We start from the raw sequence: 16,215 nt of genomic DNA, 5'->3' as shown, positions 1-16,215 counted from the left end.
GTTCCTCGTCATCAGTGGAAGCTCGTGACGTCTCAAAAAGAAACTTCTTCAGGCCAGCTTGCATCCCGAGGTTGCCGGCTTGTGGATGGTGAGATGGTCACAAGGGGGAGCCGACGGATCAACCTTCTTGCAGTCTCCGTCCTTGTGGTCCTCTCCATCCTCCTTCTCCTTCTTGTCCTTGTCATTGCAGTGGCATTGCTTTCCTGCGATTTCGCAGACGCACACTGGAGTGGCGAAGGAGCCGCCTACGTCGCTGGGGCCCTTGGGCTGGTACATGGGCTGGATGTCATCTCGGAGCTTGTAGACTCTCAGCACGGCCCAGTCGTCGTTGCTGTAGTCTGAGACTCCGTAGCCGTTGAAGCGGAGTTTCCATGCTGTCGAGATATTAGTGTCTTTTCGTTGCTTCTGCTTGCATTCAAGGGGGCTTACTGGTCGGGAAGGGGAGCATCTCATCCCACTCAGGCGTCAGGTAAGTGGACATGGCAGGCCTCATGGGCCGTTCGTTGAAAAGCCTAGAAAGCTCCTTCTTTTCCTCCTCGGAAGCGCCATCCTCCATCTTTTCGACCTTCATCTGGATCTCCGACATGCGCATGGGAGCCATGTAGTTAGAGTAGCCCTCTGAAGATGCGTCGACGTTGATCTTCTTGTTCATGCCCTGCGTATCATGGCCGCGTCGCAAGTTCTTGAGCTGTGCGAGAACCTTGACCATGGTGACGAGACTGAGAGCAGCAACGTGCTTGGGGTGGTACTTGATGTAGAATGCCTCGGAGAAGCTTGAGCAGTAAGAAAGGTAGTTCGTTTCGTCATCGCCGCCAGATTTGTCGGCCTTCTCTGCCCTGTTCTATTTTTTGACTCATGTTAGTAAAGGAACAAGAAACTCGGGTTGGCTGTCTTACAATGTCACAGACAACAGTCGAGTCGGTGGCGATGGTCTCCAGTTTACCATCCGCGCTCTTGTATGTGAAGGGCTCGGTCGCCTTGCGGATGATGGGCAACTTGACGCTGGCCTTCTGCGCCTTGAGCACGATCTTCTTGACCAAGTCATGAGCATCTTTGCTGTCGTCAAAAGCCACATCCTGGATGTCCAGCCAGTCGCATCGCGGATGCTTCGACTCAGAGCCGGGCCTTGGCTTGCCGTCATAGAGTTCTCGGAGGAATGTGTCCATCACGGAGGTAAACTGTCACTCGGTGTTAGTCCCTTGTTGAAGAATGATCACGGAGGGTTACTTACTGCAAGAACAGTGTTGTAGGCGCTGTCAAGACCGGTCAGGAGAAGGATAGCAGCAGCTCTACCAGCGTTCTTCTCATTCTTGAGAACATCTTGAGCAACCTTGAACCCGAGAGCCTCCATGGGGTTTGACCCGGATTTACCACAGGATGCAATGAATCCCAGTCCATTGCGGATCCAGCGCGTAGGGGGCCAGCGAGCCGCGTTGCAAATGTTGCCTTGCTTGGTCAGGTTGAGGAGGAAGGTCATGGAGTCCTTGAAGGCCTTGCGTCTCTTGAGAAGCTTGGTCTCGTCGCTGTTGTAGGACAGGAAGACTTGGCAGTTGGTGATGTGTTGGTAGACCTCGTTCTCGGAGTACGGGGCCTTATCGTTCTTGTCGCTTCGGACGAGATGACCAAAGCCGAGGAAGTCGGAGACATAGCGGGTGACGACGGGGATGGCGAAACTGGATGCAGTTAGCATGGTCTAATGTTGATGCGGTTGGGTGGAATTCACTCTCGGACGACATCAAGCTGATACACTCCCTTGCTCTTGTCCATGATGATGAACTCGCGCTTGATGATGTCTCTCATGAGATCAACCAGGTACCCAACAATAGCCTCATGATCCGAGGGCGTGGTGTTGTTCGTCGAGACTGTATCCTTATCGCTGGCTCCTTGGCCAGGCTTCAGCACAGCAGCAATCTCATCCGGGAAGTCCTTCAGCCTAAGACGAGCTGGGTGAACAATGTTATCCGAGCGGTCTTCCAGAATCTGTTTGATCTCTGACTTCTTGAACAAGTACACAGGCTTCGACGGACGTCGTGGGTTCGAGTCAGAGGTGTCGTACTCGAACGCAGTGGGCTTTCCCAACCAGTTGGTCGCCTTAGTCTTGACCTGCATGTCAAACTCGTCGGCAAAACCCTGCTGCTTGGCAAGCTCGGCATTCTTCTGGGCCGTGTAAAAGGGGTGGAAGAAGCGGATAGAGTTGTAAGGGTACCACTCGGGGAATGCACGCTGGAGAAGGCGGTGGAACATGGAGCTCTTGAGCACGTCGTTGTCGGGAGTGACCTCCTTCATGCCCCAGTTGGTCAAAGAGTTGGTGTTCCAGTCCTGGTTTGGTGAGTAGAGTGACAACAGGACGGACTGAGTACTGGACTTACGACAGTGTAGAAGCGGTCAGATCGAACCAGAGTGATGGCATCCGAGAAGATGGCAGCCCACAAGGCCGAGTCGACATCGCTCGGGCCAGGGTCGGCACCCATATTGCCATCAGACTCGCAGAAGACACCTGGGTAGAGTTCCACCTTGTCGGGGTGGTCATACAAGTCCCTTAGAGCGTCCTGAACGTCCTTGTGGCGAGTGATAGACTCAAAGGTCTTGTGGCGTTCCATGCCAAAGAAGTCACGGAAGTCGTTGAGCGTGCCGATTTCCCTGTAGTTGAAGTCAGTAATGGACATGTCAGTTGCGTGGCGCTCGAGGTTTACCATTTGCGAGCTTGCAAGATGCCGAGGATCTCGACAGCCTTCAAGCACTTGGGAACGTTCCTGGGGCCAAAGTTGGCTATAATGGGTTAGCCGAGACTCAGAGATGCAAAGCTGCACACTCACAGATAGGATCATCCATAGCCTTTGTCAGCTCGTCAATCATCTGCTGGTCACTGAACAGTCCAGTAACCTTGTTTCGCTTGAAGCACAACTCCTCGGTCAGTGGAAGACCAAAGGTCTCCTCCCATGGCTCCTTCGGTGGGATACCCGCATCCCTGGCTCGAGCCTTACCCATCTCCTCCATGAACTCTTTGAGCGAGAGATCCTTGGCGTTCCATGAGCCGTCCTTGCCAAAGTACTGCTGCATGAAATCCTCGGCGTACTTCTCGTCTTTGAGAGAGATGGCGCAGTGGAATCGGTAGAGCAGGTTGAACTCGACTGTGACTTGGTTGCCCAGGCCGCGAGATACGTTCTTGTGGTCCTTCATGTCTAGGCGAGGGTCTAGAGTGAAGTTTGTGTTGAAGTTGTGGAAGCCCATGAGTGCGCGGAGGTAGTCATGGATCGAGATCTGGATGTACATGCCACAAGTGATTCTATCTTGTGTTAGCAATCAGAGTGAGAAGAAGGGTGGGATGTGAACTTACAGTCGGGCAGTGTGGAAGAGGTCATCGTCGAGCTTGTTCCAAGCATCGGTATGAGCCTTGATCCAAGCCTCAAGAGTCTGCTCTGCCTGGGCGACGCCGAGAGCACCGTCGAGCTTGTCACGAAGTACCTTGGTCAGCCTCTCAAACTCAATAGCGTCCTTGGTCTTCTCTTCAGGCTCAGAAGACTTTTTCTTCTCTTCAGAAGCTTTTTGCTTCTTCCAAGCCTCCGTATACTTGGTCAGCTCCGCGTTGGTCGGCGCATGCTCGCCCTTGGCGTACTCCTTGGCACAGCCAGCGAGAGGAGCCGCCTCGAACTTGTGTGGCACCGAGAAGCGCCCATTCTCATTGATGCGGCGAAGTTGAGTGGCGACGTAGTTGTGGTAACGGTTGTACATGACAAGGTAGATGCACACTCCAGGAGGCTGTCGAAGAAGTCTGTCCTCGGCAAAAGTGTCGGGCTTGAGCAATCCAAGCTTGTACTTGTCGTCACGGACCTTGCGCTGCATCTCATCCGTGAAACCGTACAAGGGCGACAGGTCCAGGTACGAGGACGTATCTGAGATGTTCTTGTCGCTATCATTTGTTCGGAAGATGTCGTGGATGATGATGGTGGCGTGGTAGATGAGCATGCTAGACAAACCAGAACCACTGTTGCGGCCTCCCTCATCTCTAGCCATGAGACGATCAAAGAGATCAGCTGGATCTGGCAAAGCTCCCAAGGGGTGTGTCTTGGAGGGAACTGTCTTGGCGTAGGGGGCACCAGCTTGACCAAGCTGGGGGTTCAGAGCACTGTTGAACTTGCCGTCGGCTGTTCTGTACTTGAACGCTGAGCCGAGATACGTCAAGGGAGGGTGCAGCATTCGCTCGTATTTGGTCTTGACTGAACCCTCGATGAGCTTTCCTCGTAGCTTGCTGTCATTTGACATGGATGCAACGAGCTTAGCTCCGGTTTTCATCTGTCTCTAGTTAGCGTAGGTACTATACGAGCGTAGGAAAAGACTTACATCCACGCGCCGCCCTGTCAAGAGTTTGACGATGATGTCGATAATGTCCGGCGCATTGTCGAATGTAAAGATGCGCTTGAGGTCATTCAGGATGCCAACGCTCAGCTTCTGCTTATCCTGTCGAAAGTTAGCGTTGTAGTTCAAGATTCTCGCCGCATAACTTACTCCAATGAGGGCATCGCCATGAAAACCAGATAAGTACATGGCACTGGTAAGTTGCTCATTCAACTTGGCAATTTCGTCTGCCCTGTCAGACTCTGACCTGGCATGGCCATTCTGAAGAGGGCGTTGAGAATCCATGGACATTTTGGATAGATTAGAAGAGCTGGTAACACTCTGATGCAGAAAATAGACGAGTCAACCTCAAGGGTGCGAGATGGGTGGTTAAATAGAATTCGACTTCCGCTGGTTCCAAGTCAAAATCTTGATATGCGTCAACTGTCATTCGCCAATTTACTAGCGGCCTCTTCAGCTCTTGGCTACTGCGCGTCAAGCTTCAGTCACTGCCGTATCGAGACTTTCAGCGGCGAAGCCATCTCACTCGACCCGCTACACCGTATGCTCTGCGTCGTCATGCAGGGAGAGCCATGCCTATCTGGACGGGATTGTCAGCATGGTGTTCCCTACTGGGCAATTCAGCTCAGCCCGAACCCAGTTGTGGACGAGTCCCCATTTTCAATGTCTCGAAAACGATTGGGCCAGGCCGTCGTTGAGGGCTCACCCCAGACAGCCCTTTTCGAACTCGGCCTCGTATTGGCAGACTTTTTCCCCAGTAGCAGGCATTTCAGCTATCAGCCGGCGTTTCCGCAGCGGGGAAGAAAGCAAGCATGTAGGGCTAGAGCTGCAGGTTGTAGGCGATATTACTGGGCGGGACGTTGACGCTGGGACTCAGCTGAGCTGCAATGGGACGCGCCTCATGCAGCTTCCAGGGAGCTATCGAAACTCCCACAATTGACAGTTAGCGGGAGCTTCCGCTCGCTAACGCGGGAGGGAGCGCTATTGCTGGCGATCTGGGCTGCTAGGTTCAATAGTCTAGATTTTGCGTCTTTGCTTTGCATTGGAGAAATCAGCAGATGGCACACTCTTGGCTGCCTCAACGCGCGTAGCTTCGGGTATGGGTGTTGGAGATAAGCAAGCAAGATAAGATGTGTTTTCATAAATGCGTAATGCAAGTTGTGCAGACATATCCACCTCCAGAGTCAACCTACCCGAGACTAAGCAATTTTAAGCTCCGAGACATTGAGCACAGTTGATACCCACCAAGACACATCATATCATGAAAATGATCGAGTTTTTAGAGAGCTGAAAACATGGGTCTATCCATCATAGTTGTTTTGATTCACTGACGAGGTTTAATATCACTCGTAGAAAACTAACCCAGTAATAAAATCCACCTCGCTAATTGTACCATCACAATCACACCTCTAACCAGCTAGGAGAAACAAACTAACACGGAATATCTGGTACTTGTGTTGTTATTTGTATACACTTAGGCCCTTTTAAACCATACTCAATACATGTCTGTAGGCATTATAATGGCGCCTATAACTTTTGTTTTTTAATCCACTTGAAGCCGGATTCGTGGCTCAAGGCAAGTGACTTTTTTGATGCGTATATTCTCAATGTGCCATTCGGATCTGTCGGTTGCTTAAGCGAGGCCAAGAAGCTGGCCGTGCCGATGTGAAAAGAGCGGTAAGGCAAGAAGACTCAAATCAGTGACAAGTTCTTACCATGGTCTTGACTGAAATCATGCGGGAGAGCGAGTCATATTTATCCGTCAAGGAAGAAAATCAAGACAACAAGTTCCATATCTTGATGCCGCCATGGACTCTGAGACCAACACAACCATAGTTGTTTTATCTCTACTCCGAAGTCCGAAGATCAGCAAAGCGCTTTGCTGCTGAGGGTGGAGATTTGGAGCTCGCTTACATTTCATTTGGAGGAATTTGAAAACAAGCCGAGACATTGTGGTTGATCATTGTGACACGTCACCGAAGTAATGCATCGGGTATAGTGAGAACGAATTTAGTTATTAATACAGAACGGAACTAAAGCTTACTGCTATGAAACAACGTAAAGCGGCCGATACATAGTCCTAAGGTACTGAGTTGAGGGAATCCCATGTCTTCTTGCATGTCAAGGCTTATGAAGCTAGAAAATGTTCATGACTCTAAGTTCTGGCCGGCCTAGCATATTATTCGAGTAAGAAGAAAATAGTGGAGGGTAGACCCGACGTGATAACTCCTACCGCCCCCAGTAACGGCAAGTACGAAGACGGATCAAGTATCAAATGGCACTCCTGTACAAACTGAAAGCCCGAACCCGTTAGGTGAAATGTTGAACACACCAGGATAAATGCATTGACATCTTGAGCCTGTCGGTTAGAGACCTGAGATGGAATGCCCGGACCACCTCGCTGAACTCTGAATGCCGAAGATAATGGCTTGATATCTGGGATAAAAGACTATGAGTTTAGACGTACCTCTTTCATATACAAAACAATCGACTTTACCAGTATTAACAATATGAGCTTCTGGTCCAGGGTGTCATACTCTACTTTGACTAGCTGAATGGAGTTTCACTTCGGCTTGTCGAATGCCTACTTTTAACGCGCAGAGTCACCAAAGGTTCGAAGGCACTGTTGCGAATTTCTGAAGTGGTTTACACTCTCGGTCACCTTTGTTGCATCCATATTTGCCAAAAAATAGCATCGCAACTACAGCCCAAGAGGCTCAAGTTGGGATGATCTAGGAAAATATGTAGAGGCACAATGAACAATGCGGGAATACCTCCGCATCAACCAACGATTGGAGCGACCTCCACACTACTATCGTGTCTAGCCTTCTGCCGATAGCATGGGGCCCTTTCTTGCATGGCAGACAAAAGATTCCAGTCTGGGGAATAGCGATTTTGCGGGGTTCCATCCACAGGGGGTTATTGAATCCTAGATAGTAGTATTGGATAGCGATGTGACGTTAGCACTGTCACACAGGGGAGCTCCCTACTTTACTACTTATTCGAGCGTTGAATGCATGCCAATCGCGCTATCTGTAACGATTTTGTTAACAGGAGGGGTTGCTATTACCTCCCTCTTCTCCGGCATACATGTGACTTCCCGACTCCCGAAGACCCTGAACGGAGCACACTGAGGTGGCATTGTATCTGCTTGCCGAGTCATGATGATCATCCGACAAGGAAAGGAGGTTGTGCTATTGATTATGATTGACATATGCCTGAACTTTATCTTCGGTGTGGGAGGAACATCAACGTCGAGGAGCGCGAGCTTGTGTGGACCGAGGTTGGCATGTGCATGACTGATGTGTGAGGCTCTAGTGAACCACGTGGCGGCGGCTCTTATTGTCAGCTCAAACTAGCAAATCTTCCAGGCTAGGTCAGTGTTTCAAGAAAGATTTAGGCGTCTTTAGGCTCTACATAGAGCAGCGTGGTGGCTTCTGCTACAATAAATGGTCAGCTTACCACCTGTTGTCACATCTCCTCTTCCGTCAATGCCGAGTGAGTGTGCTTGGTTTATTCTAAACACAGCATGTAAAAAGCAACCAAACTCTGAAATGATGGGCACTGATGATGGAAGGAGGAGTCTTGGTAGGGTTGCATGGCAAGGAACCCCCCGTCAAGCTGTCAGTAGCTGAGTAGACCACCTGACCCCAAGGGTATGAGCCCATGAAGAAAAACACGAGATCTACGTTCTCGATCCTCCTTCTGGAGTATAACTAAGCAGGAGACGGAAGGAGCAGCCTCAAGTTTTCCTCTGTCTACATTTGCCCTGGATCCTTAGCTTCAATAGCCTGCCAAACCGCGTGGCAATTTAAGACTAGCATTGACGGCCTCTGTGTCAAGAGAACTAGCATCTGCTATTTCCCTCGCGTAATCATTACAAACGGGAATCAGGAGCGGCCGAAACGGCGAGATCTCGGTGTCAGCGCTTCTTAATAGCTCCCGCAAAGGCCAAGCACCTCGGTGTGTTTTGCTTGGCTCTGCCCCTGCGTTAAAACGTCCCTGGGCAGCGCGTCTAGCGGACGTTGTGAGCTAGGCTGAAAGCAAAGGGACCTTGCGGTAGCTCACTGAATCAACCAACCACGACTCGGGATAGCGCAGATCTTTTCAATGGCGCATGTCTGTTGGCGCTGTCTAGCTCAGATCATGCACTCGGGTCGACATGGTACAACGCCCAGATCTCGTTGGAGGTTGTCACTGAGTCAGTCGTGCCTCTGCGCTCGGACAGCTCATCTCACCTGGAGTGAAAGGCATGGGGGCCTGATAGGTTACGTCTCGACTCTTTCGTAATGGCCCGCAGATCAGAATTCTTTAGCAGCGAGTCCCCTAGCCTGGTTTGTCACTGGCCCAGCGCCACGGTCCAGTTTTCCTTTTGATTAGAATCCTTGCCGAGACCCCAGGAATTTTCCCCGTAGACTAGGCCTGGGGTGCCCATGGAGTAGCGTGTCGTATTGGGCGATCCTCACCCGAACGGGATGATCTACTGCTTCAGCGGGGTGACGGCTTGTCGTTGGCATCGAGCTGAGACGTCCCTCGATCTTACCCGAAGCGTAACGGCGAGGCGATTCCGCCCTGAATTCGCTGGTCGTGAATAGCTCGGCTTTGTACCCGACCCTTGCAGGACATGCCACGCGACGACGCCATCCCATGCGAGTTATGTTGCATCGCTAGCATCTGCCGGCTGGATGATGCGCCAGCCGTCGAGCATGACATTGATCTCATTCCCCTGCTCAAACTCACCGTGCCAAGCTTTTGACTCTGGATGCCAAAGAGTCCCGTGCTTTGAGGGGGCCGAGACAATAACTTAACTTTGCTTTTCTCCCCCTCCGGTTCTTTCTTGCTGAAGCTTGATCCTCTCGCATTCCCGTTCTCGTCCACTTTTCGTTTATCCACCAACGAACGATGGGCAAGTACGGATATCTGATCCCGGACTCTTATGTCCGGGAGGTTCCCGGCGAGGTTGACATGAATACTGCCAGCATCTTCTGGGGCTTCTCTCTTGGCGTTGCAGTCTTTTCGGCGGGTAAGGCTGGCAAGCAGAGCTGGCGGTCATGGAAGCGTGCTCGACGGCTCACGGCATATGTGGCCATGGTGTGGGCCGTGTGGTTTAGCAGTATGGTGCTTGGTGCTCTGGCATGGGGGTTTCAACGACAATACATAGACCCAAGGCAAGTCGATGCTTTATTGATATTTCTTCCTTTCTTCCACTGACATCAGCCATAGCTTCGGCTTCTACTTCTGCGTCGGTATGTCTCTTGACCTGTGTTTTTGGTGCCCATCTAACCTTCTTAGCCTTGTTCTGGGCATTGCAAGTCCAGTTCCTTCTCCAGATCATCCTCAACCGTCTTGGCCTACTCATGGTGGTACCTGGGCAAGCCGCGAAGCTCAAGTGGCTTGTCTTTGGTATCATATTGGCAATCAACATCAGCGTCTTTATCATTTGGATGCCGGCACGACTCCAGATTAACGACACGTGGGTACACCTCAACGAGATTTGGGACCGCTGCGAGAAGGTCATCTTTGCCCTGGTCGATGGGGCGTTGAACGGCTACTTTATTTATCTTGTTCGGTCACGACTGATTGAGAATGGTCTAACCAAATACACCCCTCTTTACCGAATGAACTTGGTTCTTATCTTTGTATCTCTGTCATTGGATGTCAGTTACTATCGATGTACTCCTTCTCAATGGTTGACACTGACATCGCCCTTCAGGTCGTCTTGGTTGGCCTCATGTCCATGAAGAGTAGCTTGGTGTAAGTCAGACTTGACTCTTCCTATAGCATTATACCTAACATAACCTAGGTACCTGTCATTCCACCCCGTCTGTTACCTTCTTAAACTTCAGATTGAGATGAAGATGGCCGAGTTGATCACAAAGATTGTGCGGTCTACCGGACGACATGGCTCCGACGATATCTACTACCGACAGTCGTCAACAGGGGACAAGTCCAAAACTGCTGGAGGAACGACCAAGGTCAAGTTCTCAAATGGTCTATCAGGGGCCCAAGGGACATTCAGGCAAGGCAATACAACACAAATCGAGGCTGGTGACCAGGACAGCGACATTGAGATGGAGATCCGAGATAGAGCAACCGATGGTGGCATTATTAAAACCACGCACACTACAGTTGCTAGCTCTCCTGTCGACATCAGGGAAGACGACGATTCACATAGCAGGACAAGTTCCACAAGAAAGCTGCACTACTAATCACGGGTTTAAGGATCAAGTGCTCGAAAGAAGGATAACTACTACTCATGGAACTAATAGAATCCCAGTTGCCATGCAGGTGGCTCCAATAAACATTAATTGATGTCAAATCTCCCCAAGTTGGTCCCCAACCTGTGAGACGTGACCTCAAACCTTTTCGGCCTCGTGGACCTCGACTTCGACGCTTGACTTGCCCTGGGCCTCGCCTCCGGCTTCGCCCTCGAGCTTGTGGGTTCGGAAGTGCCTCGCAGGAAGCTTCTTGTTGAACTGGAGAATTGTGTTAGCTTACTGAGCTGATCGTCGAATACGGATGGGACAAGCGCTTACCATGACGTCGATTTCCTCCAGGGTGCGGCCCTTGACCTCGGGAAGGAAGAAGAAGACCCAGATGGCGGAAACGATGCAAGAGGGGAACCAGATGTAGCCGTATCGTGGACCCCAGTTCAGCGAGCTTGGGTTGATAAAGTATGGGGCAGTGAAGGTGATGAGCCATGCACCAAGGAAGCCGACAGCGGCGGCAACGCCAAAGGTATAGCTGCGGAGGCGCTGAGATGGCATCTCTCCCGCAACAAGCCAAGAGTAGGAGGCAATCATTCCCTAGAAACATCAGTTAGAAGCGTGCAACTCATCACTGAAAGAGCTCTTACATTGTAGGCCATCATGTACAGGCACGAAAGGGCGACCAAAACACGGCCTGTAACGTGGCTCCCAGGGTTCTTGTCATATGTGACGGCGATGATAAGCTGGAAGCAACCCGAGATGATGAGTCCGTTGGTGAGGAGAACACGACGACGTCCGTATCGAACAACGATGAAGGAGTTTGCAATAATGGCAATGAGACCGGCCATGCTGAGGACGTTGCTCATGGCGAAAGGATCGTCAACCTTGGCCATGGCGAAGAAGTAGGCCTTGTAAGCTGTCAAGATGGTCAGTTCTGTCCCTGCGTGTTGGATATCGGCTTCGAGTACTTACCAATGATGAACATTGACCCAGAGGCGGCTTGCAAGACCACAGCTCCAATAGACAGCAGAGTTCGTCGTCTGTCGATGGGGTTGTTGAACATGTCCCAGATACCAACACCGCTAGCGGTCTCTTGTTCGTTGTTGATAGCGTCGCGAATCTCGTTGAGCTCCTTATCAACATCGGCATTTTCGGGCCTCAACCACTTGAGTGACTTGAGACCATCATCGTAGCGGCCTTGAAGAATGAGCCATCGAGGGGACTCGGGGATGAAGATCATGGCGACGAAAAGAAACGCGGGCACGACGTAGATGATGGCAAGAGGGATGAGGTAGGCGGATCTATCGGGTCGCTTCGCAGTTGCCCAGTCGATGATGGTACCGATGAGGGTGCCCTATGAAGTGGTTAGTATCAACATCATAACCCTATCGTGGAGAGTACTCACAAACGAGGTACAGAACTGGAAGATGCTGAGGAAGAGACCTCGGTACTTGGCGGGGCTAGTCTCTTGAATGTAGAGCTGAGAGAAGGTCATGAAGTAACCGTTGGCCAGACCGATGAGAAGACGGCCGACATAGAGGGGGGCAATGTGGGTTGTGGTCATCATGATGATGTTGGCAACCGCACAGAGCAGACATGCGATCCAGAGGCACATTTTTCTACCAAGCTTGGCAGCGACGAAGCCAGCAAGACTGGAGCTGATGAAAGCACCAAGGGTCATCAAGGATGAGATGAGTTGTTGTCGTGTAGTCGAGATGTTCCATCCGATCGCGGTTTCGGGAGCTCGGTAGCCATAGATCTGCAAACATTACCTGTCAGTATCATAGGATCTTCTCAAAGGTAATAAACATGAGTGATCTGATTTCACCGACCTTGAGGAACCCAGGCATGGCCTGAAGGCCACCGATCAAGCCAAAGTCAAGTCCATACTGGAAGGGGGACAGGACGATGATGCCGCAAGCGACAAAGCACTTCCAGTGCGCCCGGATGGTATCCTTAGAGGGATCCGACATTGCAACGAGTTCAATGTATTGTTCTTTGATGAAGTTGATGATGCTGAGGACTGAAGGGTCAAGGATCTGCGGAGCACGTTCCTTACATACTCCATCTCAAGACGAGGGGACCGTGTCCAACGCACGCATTCCCGGGACATGCAATACCCCGTGGGGAAGTGGAGAAAAGACCAACTCATCTCGCTCAAGATGAAAAAAGGCAGATTTCGAGTGTTACCCGACGTGCGGGGTGCAGGAGGAGGCTGGCCACGCTAGGGACCATTGATCCGATGGCAATGGAGTAGAGACAAGGAACTTGGGCGCGTCACGAGGTCTCAGTCATATGGGGTATTTGACATTTCTAAGCAATTTTTACCGAGAGGGCATGGGTTATACGCGTGTGTTTATCTTGGAACGCCACTGGGGGGATGGAGACGGATCTTGGATCTGGGGCAAGGGGGGTCTCGCTTCGCTTGGCGGATTTGTTGGTTGACGGTTCACCGCAATTATGAGTCTACAGGCATTCGTGACCCTCAGGGTTTCGCAAAAGCAAAAAATGCTACTTCGGATCTCGATAACATCCTGTAAAGATCTGTGAAGTGGCCTGATTCATGTCCCGGTATGAGTGGTAGAATCTACGATACGTATGTCATAAAACTTGCTGAGATAAGAGTGAAACATTGGATCTCAAAGAAATGGAACATCTATTGTGGCTTCGTAGTACTTTAGGGTAACCTCAAACTATAGACTTGATACCCAGCATCTTCTCTGTCTCGCTCCATAGCTTCTCCGCCGCCTTCGGATCATGAGCATGAGCAGCCAACTTCTCATCAGCTGGCTGGCAGTCAGCCAAATACCAGTACGGCTTTGTCCATCCTTCAGTGAGCTTCGGATCGAAACCAGCGACAAGAGTTGTTGCGGCTCCTTGATCCATCGTCTTCCAGACACCCCCTGGCGCTGTTCCCCCCATGGTCCCTCGCCCCTCGGTGTCTAGACTGCGGGTTAGACCCGTGTCAATGGTTCCCGGATGAACCGATAGTGCCGACACGTTGGCTCCAGCCTTTTGGAGCCGCCTCGTTAGCTCCACAGAGTGAAGCACGTTGGCTGCCTTGCTCTGTCCGTAACCAATGAACCCGGGGTAACCGTCCTTGGCTTGGAGAAACCCTGGGATAACGGCAGTTGGGGGTCTCTCCTCTTCCGGAACCCCATTGTAGAGGTCCTTCTCAAATGCGTAGTCGCTGAAGCGGATTGGAGACAAGCGATGACCGTGGCTGCTGACGTTGACAATGCGAACACTTCCCTTTGGACCCTTTGATGCGGCGCTGATGATCTTTGGGAGGAGGAGTTCTGTGAGCAGGAATGGACCAACGTGATTTGTGAAGAGCTGCTGATCGACCTTGATACCGCCAGTAGTTGTGACCGCATTTCGTGTTTGGAGGTTGAGTCCAGCGTTGTTGATCAAGAGGTCGATGTGATCCAAGGCACCGCCAATCTCAGCAGCCGCTGTCTTGATTGACTCAATTGACGAGAGATCTAGAAGAATAATTTTGACTGGAACTGCTGGATGCTTTTCCTTGATCTCAGCAGCCACAGCTTCCAATTTGGACTGGGTGCGAGAGGCCAAGACTAGCGTGGCTGGAGCCTGTGATGCTATTGCCAGGGCGGTAGAAGCACCAATACTGGAAGGACTGACACCAGTGATGACGACTACAAACCATCAAAAGCTGTGAGAAGAATGAAATCTTCTTGAATAGAGTCAGACTCACCATTCTTTCCGCGGATCTCATCGCCAAAGGCTGCGGCTACTTCCGTGCCAGTGGTCTTGTTGTCAAACTGAGGGTTGGAGGCCATGATGTGACGTGTCTTTGCGCTGTGCTAGATAATGCACCTCAAAGCAAGACCCCTATCTATTAATTGATCAGTAAATCATACCAAGTTCCCTCCCTTCGCACTATCATCCTCGGCAATGTCATGGAGTTGCCAAGAAGCCAGCCTCCATCGGCGCGATGGTTCCGAAGTGAGGGGAATTTGACAGACGCCGAAAACGCCCCCTCGGCAATAGAGGAAATTGATACCCGAATCCTTGAGCAATCGAGATTATGTAGATTGCATTTATTGGCTTTAATATCAGTTCTCAGCAAGCAAGGTTCTGTACAGGCCAGGGTCATATCCAACCATACTCGATCAACTCATCACAACAATGTCCTCAACAAAGTCAGGGATCAAGGTCATCATTGTCGGCGCTGGATTTGGCGGTTTGACAGCTGCCATTGAATGCCACCGACAAGGTCATGATGTTGAGATCTATGAATCTTTTCCTGAACTGAAGGTCCTTGGGGATATCATCTCCTTTGGCGCCAATGCCGGAAGGATCTTTTACCGATGGTCTGACGGAGAAATTGTGGAAAAACTCCGTCCACTTTGCATCAACATTCAGGAGTATGGCTTCAGAATTCACAAGTATGACACCGGAGAGGTTGTCTACCACCAGAAGAGAGCCCCTCCCAGCCCTGATGCGCCCGTCTTGAACGGCCACAGAGGTGAGCTGCATGAGGTCATCTTCAACTACGCCCGCGATGAGCTCAAAATTCCCATTCACCTTGGCCAGCGGGTGAGTGAGTACTTTGAGACCGAGGCGGGCGCTGGAATTGTGCTCAAGAGTGGCAAGAAGGTGAGCTGGATACCCTGTGGATCTGACCCCTGAAGGCGGCTTACTCACAGATGATTCAGATTCTTGGCGACGTCGTGATTGGAGCCGATGGTGTCCGCTCAAAGGCTAGGGAGCTTGTTCTGGGGTATTTCGACAAGCCCAAGAGCAGCGGCTACGCAGTATGGAGAGCATGGTAAGACCTTGATGTCCCATGAAAGAATTCATGCTGATCAGTGAACTACAGGTTCTCAAACAAGGACATGATCAAGGACCCAAGGACAAAGGAGTTCTGTGAGAATGGTGATACCTTCAACGGTTGGGTCGGAAAGGATTGCCACTTCCTCTTCTCCACGCTTAAGGGCGGCAAGGACTGCTGTTGGGTCTTGACACACAAGGACGATCACGACATTGACGAGTCATGGTCATTCCCTGGCAAGGTTGAAGAGGTGTTGGAGGTGCTGAAGGACTGGGACCCGACCTGTCGAGCCATTGTCGAGAAGACGCCGTCTGTTGTGGACTGGAAGCTGGTCTATCGCGATCCCCTACCAACTTGGATCAGCAAGAAGGGCCGCATTGCTCTTCTCGGCGATGCAGCTCACCCATTTTTGCCAACGAGTGCTCAAGGTGCAACTCAGGCGATGGAGGATGGAGTGACAATTGCAGTCTGCTTGAAGCGTGCAGGCAAGGGAAATGTCCCCGGTGCTCTGCGAACGCACCAAGGCTTGAGGTAAGACGAGCCCAACCTGTTGAAAGAAACTCTCAAGACAGAGCTAACAAGTACTTGTAGATACGATCGTGTGAGAGCCGTTCAAAAGACTGGCGAGTCAACGCGCGATCTGTGGCACAAGACAGACTGGGCCAAGGTCAAGGAGAACCCTTCTAGCATTGGCTTTCCCAGGGAGGATTGGATCCATGGGTTTGACGCTGAGAAGTACGCAGAGGAGAATTTTGATAGCGTCCTTGAGGAGCAGACACGTCCAGTTGCAGACAAGGCTGAGACTTTCTTGGATCAAGGGGTAGCAAAGGCTACGGTAGTAAACTGAGATGG

General features: G+C 51.2%; 5 protein-coding genes across 5 annotated transcripts; 2 read left to right on the top strand and 3 right to left on the bottom strand.

Moving 5' to 3' along the window:
- Positions 1-48: 48 nt before the first annotated feature.
- MRS44_008518 (uncharacterized protein) lies at positions 49-4,647 on the bottom strand (the record flags this gene model as incomplete). Its single annotated transcript, XM_046276271.2, has 11 exons — positions 49-374; positions 430-841; positions 897-1,178; positions 1,232-1,673; positions 1,724-2,319; positions 2,370-2,640; positions 2,694-2,769; positions 2,817-3,286; positions 3,338-4,293; positions 4,342-4,458; positions 4,507-4,647. The coding sequence occupies 11 exons, from the start codon at positions 4,645-4,647 to the stop codon at positions 49-51; spliced, it is 4,089 nt and encodes a 1,362-aa protein (XP_046131967.2).
- Positions 4,648-9,258: 4,611 nt separating this feature from the next.
- On the top strand, positions 9,259-10,565 carry MRS44_008517 (uncharacterized protein; the record flags this gene model as incomplete). The annotated part of the gene is made up of 5 exons (XM_065620962.1): positions 9,259-9,449; positions 9,580-9,602; positions 9,649-10,013; positions 10,070-10,110; positions 10,160-10,565. 5 exons carry the CDS (start codon positions 9,259-9,261, stop codon positions 10,563-10,565), a joined length of 1,026 nt encoding a protein of 341 aa, XP_065477034.1.
- Positions 10,566-10,712: 147 nt separating this feature from the next.
- On the bottom strand, positions 10,713-12,538 carry MRS44_008516 (uncharacterized protein; the record flags this gene model as incomplete). The annotated part of the gene is made up of 6 exons (XM_046272117.2): positions 10,713-10,832; positions 10,893-11,162; positions 11,213-11,481; positions 11,538-11,919; positions 11,971-12,324; positions 12,398-12,538. 6 exons carry the CDS (start codon positions 12,536-12,538, stop codon positions 10,713-10,715), a joined length of 1,536 nt encoding a protein of 511 aa, XP_046131965.1.
- Positions 12,539-13,253: 715 nt separating this feature from the next.
- MRS44_008515 (uncharacterized protein) lies at positions 13,254-14,368 on the bottom strand (the record flags this gene model as incomplete). The annotated part of the gene is made up of 2 exons (XM_046279491.2): positions 13,254-14,224; positions 14,284-14,368. 2 exons carry the CDS (start codon positions 14,366-14,368, stop codon positions 13,254-13,256), a joined length of 1,056 nt encoding a protein of 351 aa, XP_046131964.2.
- A 349-nt stretch (positions 14,369-14,717) lies between these two features.
- On the top strand, positions 14,718-16,210 carry MRS44_008514 (uncharacterized protein; the record flags this gene model as incomplete). Its single annotated transcript, XM_065620961.1, has 4 exons — positions 14,718-15,188; positions 15,248-15,360; positions 15,412-15,894; positions 15,955-16,210. 4 exons carry the CDS (start codon positions 14,718-14,720, stop codon positions 16,208-16,210), a joined length of 1,323 nt encoding a protein of 440 aa, XP_065477033.1.
- Positions 16,211-16,215: the final 5 nt, after the last annotated feature.

This window comes from Fusarium solani (genome assembly GCF_023522795.1).
Source record: "Fusarium solani strain SB1 chromosome Unknown bctg00000005, whole genome shotgun sequence".
NCBI classification, from domain to species: Eukaryota; Fungi; Ascomycota; class Sordariomycetes; order Hypocreales; family Nectriaceae; genus Fusarium; species Fusarium solani.
This window is presented reverse-complemented; position numbering and strand designations above follow the sequence as displayed.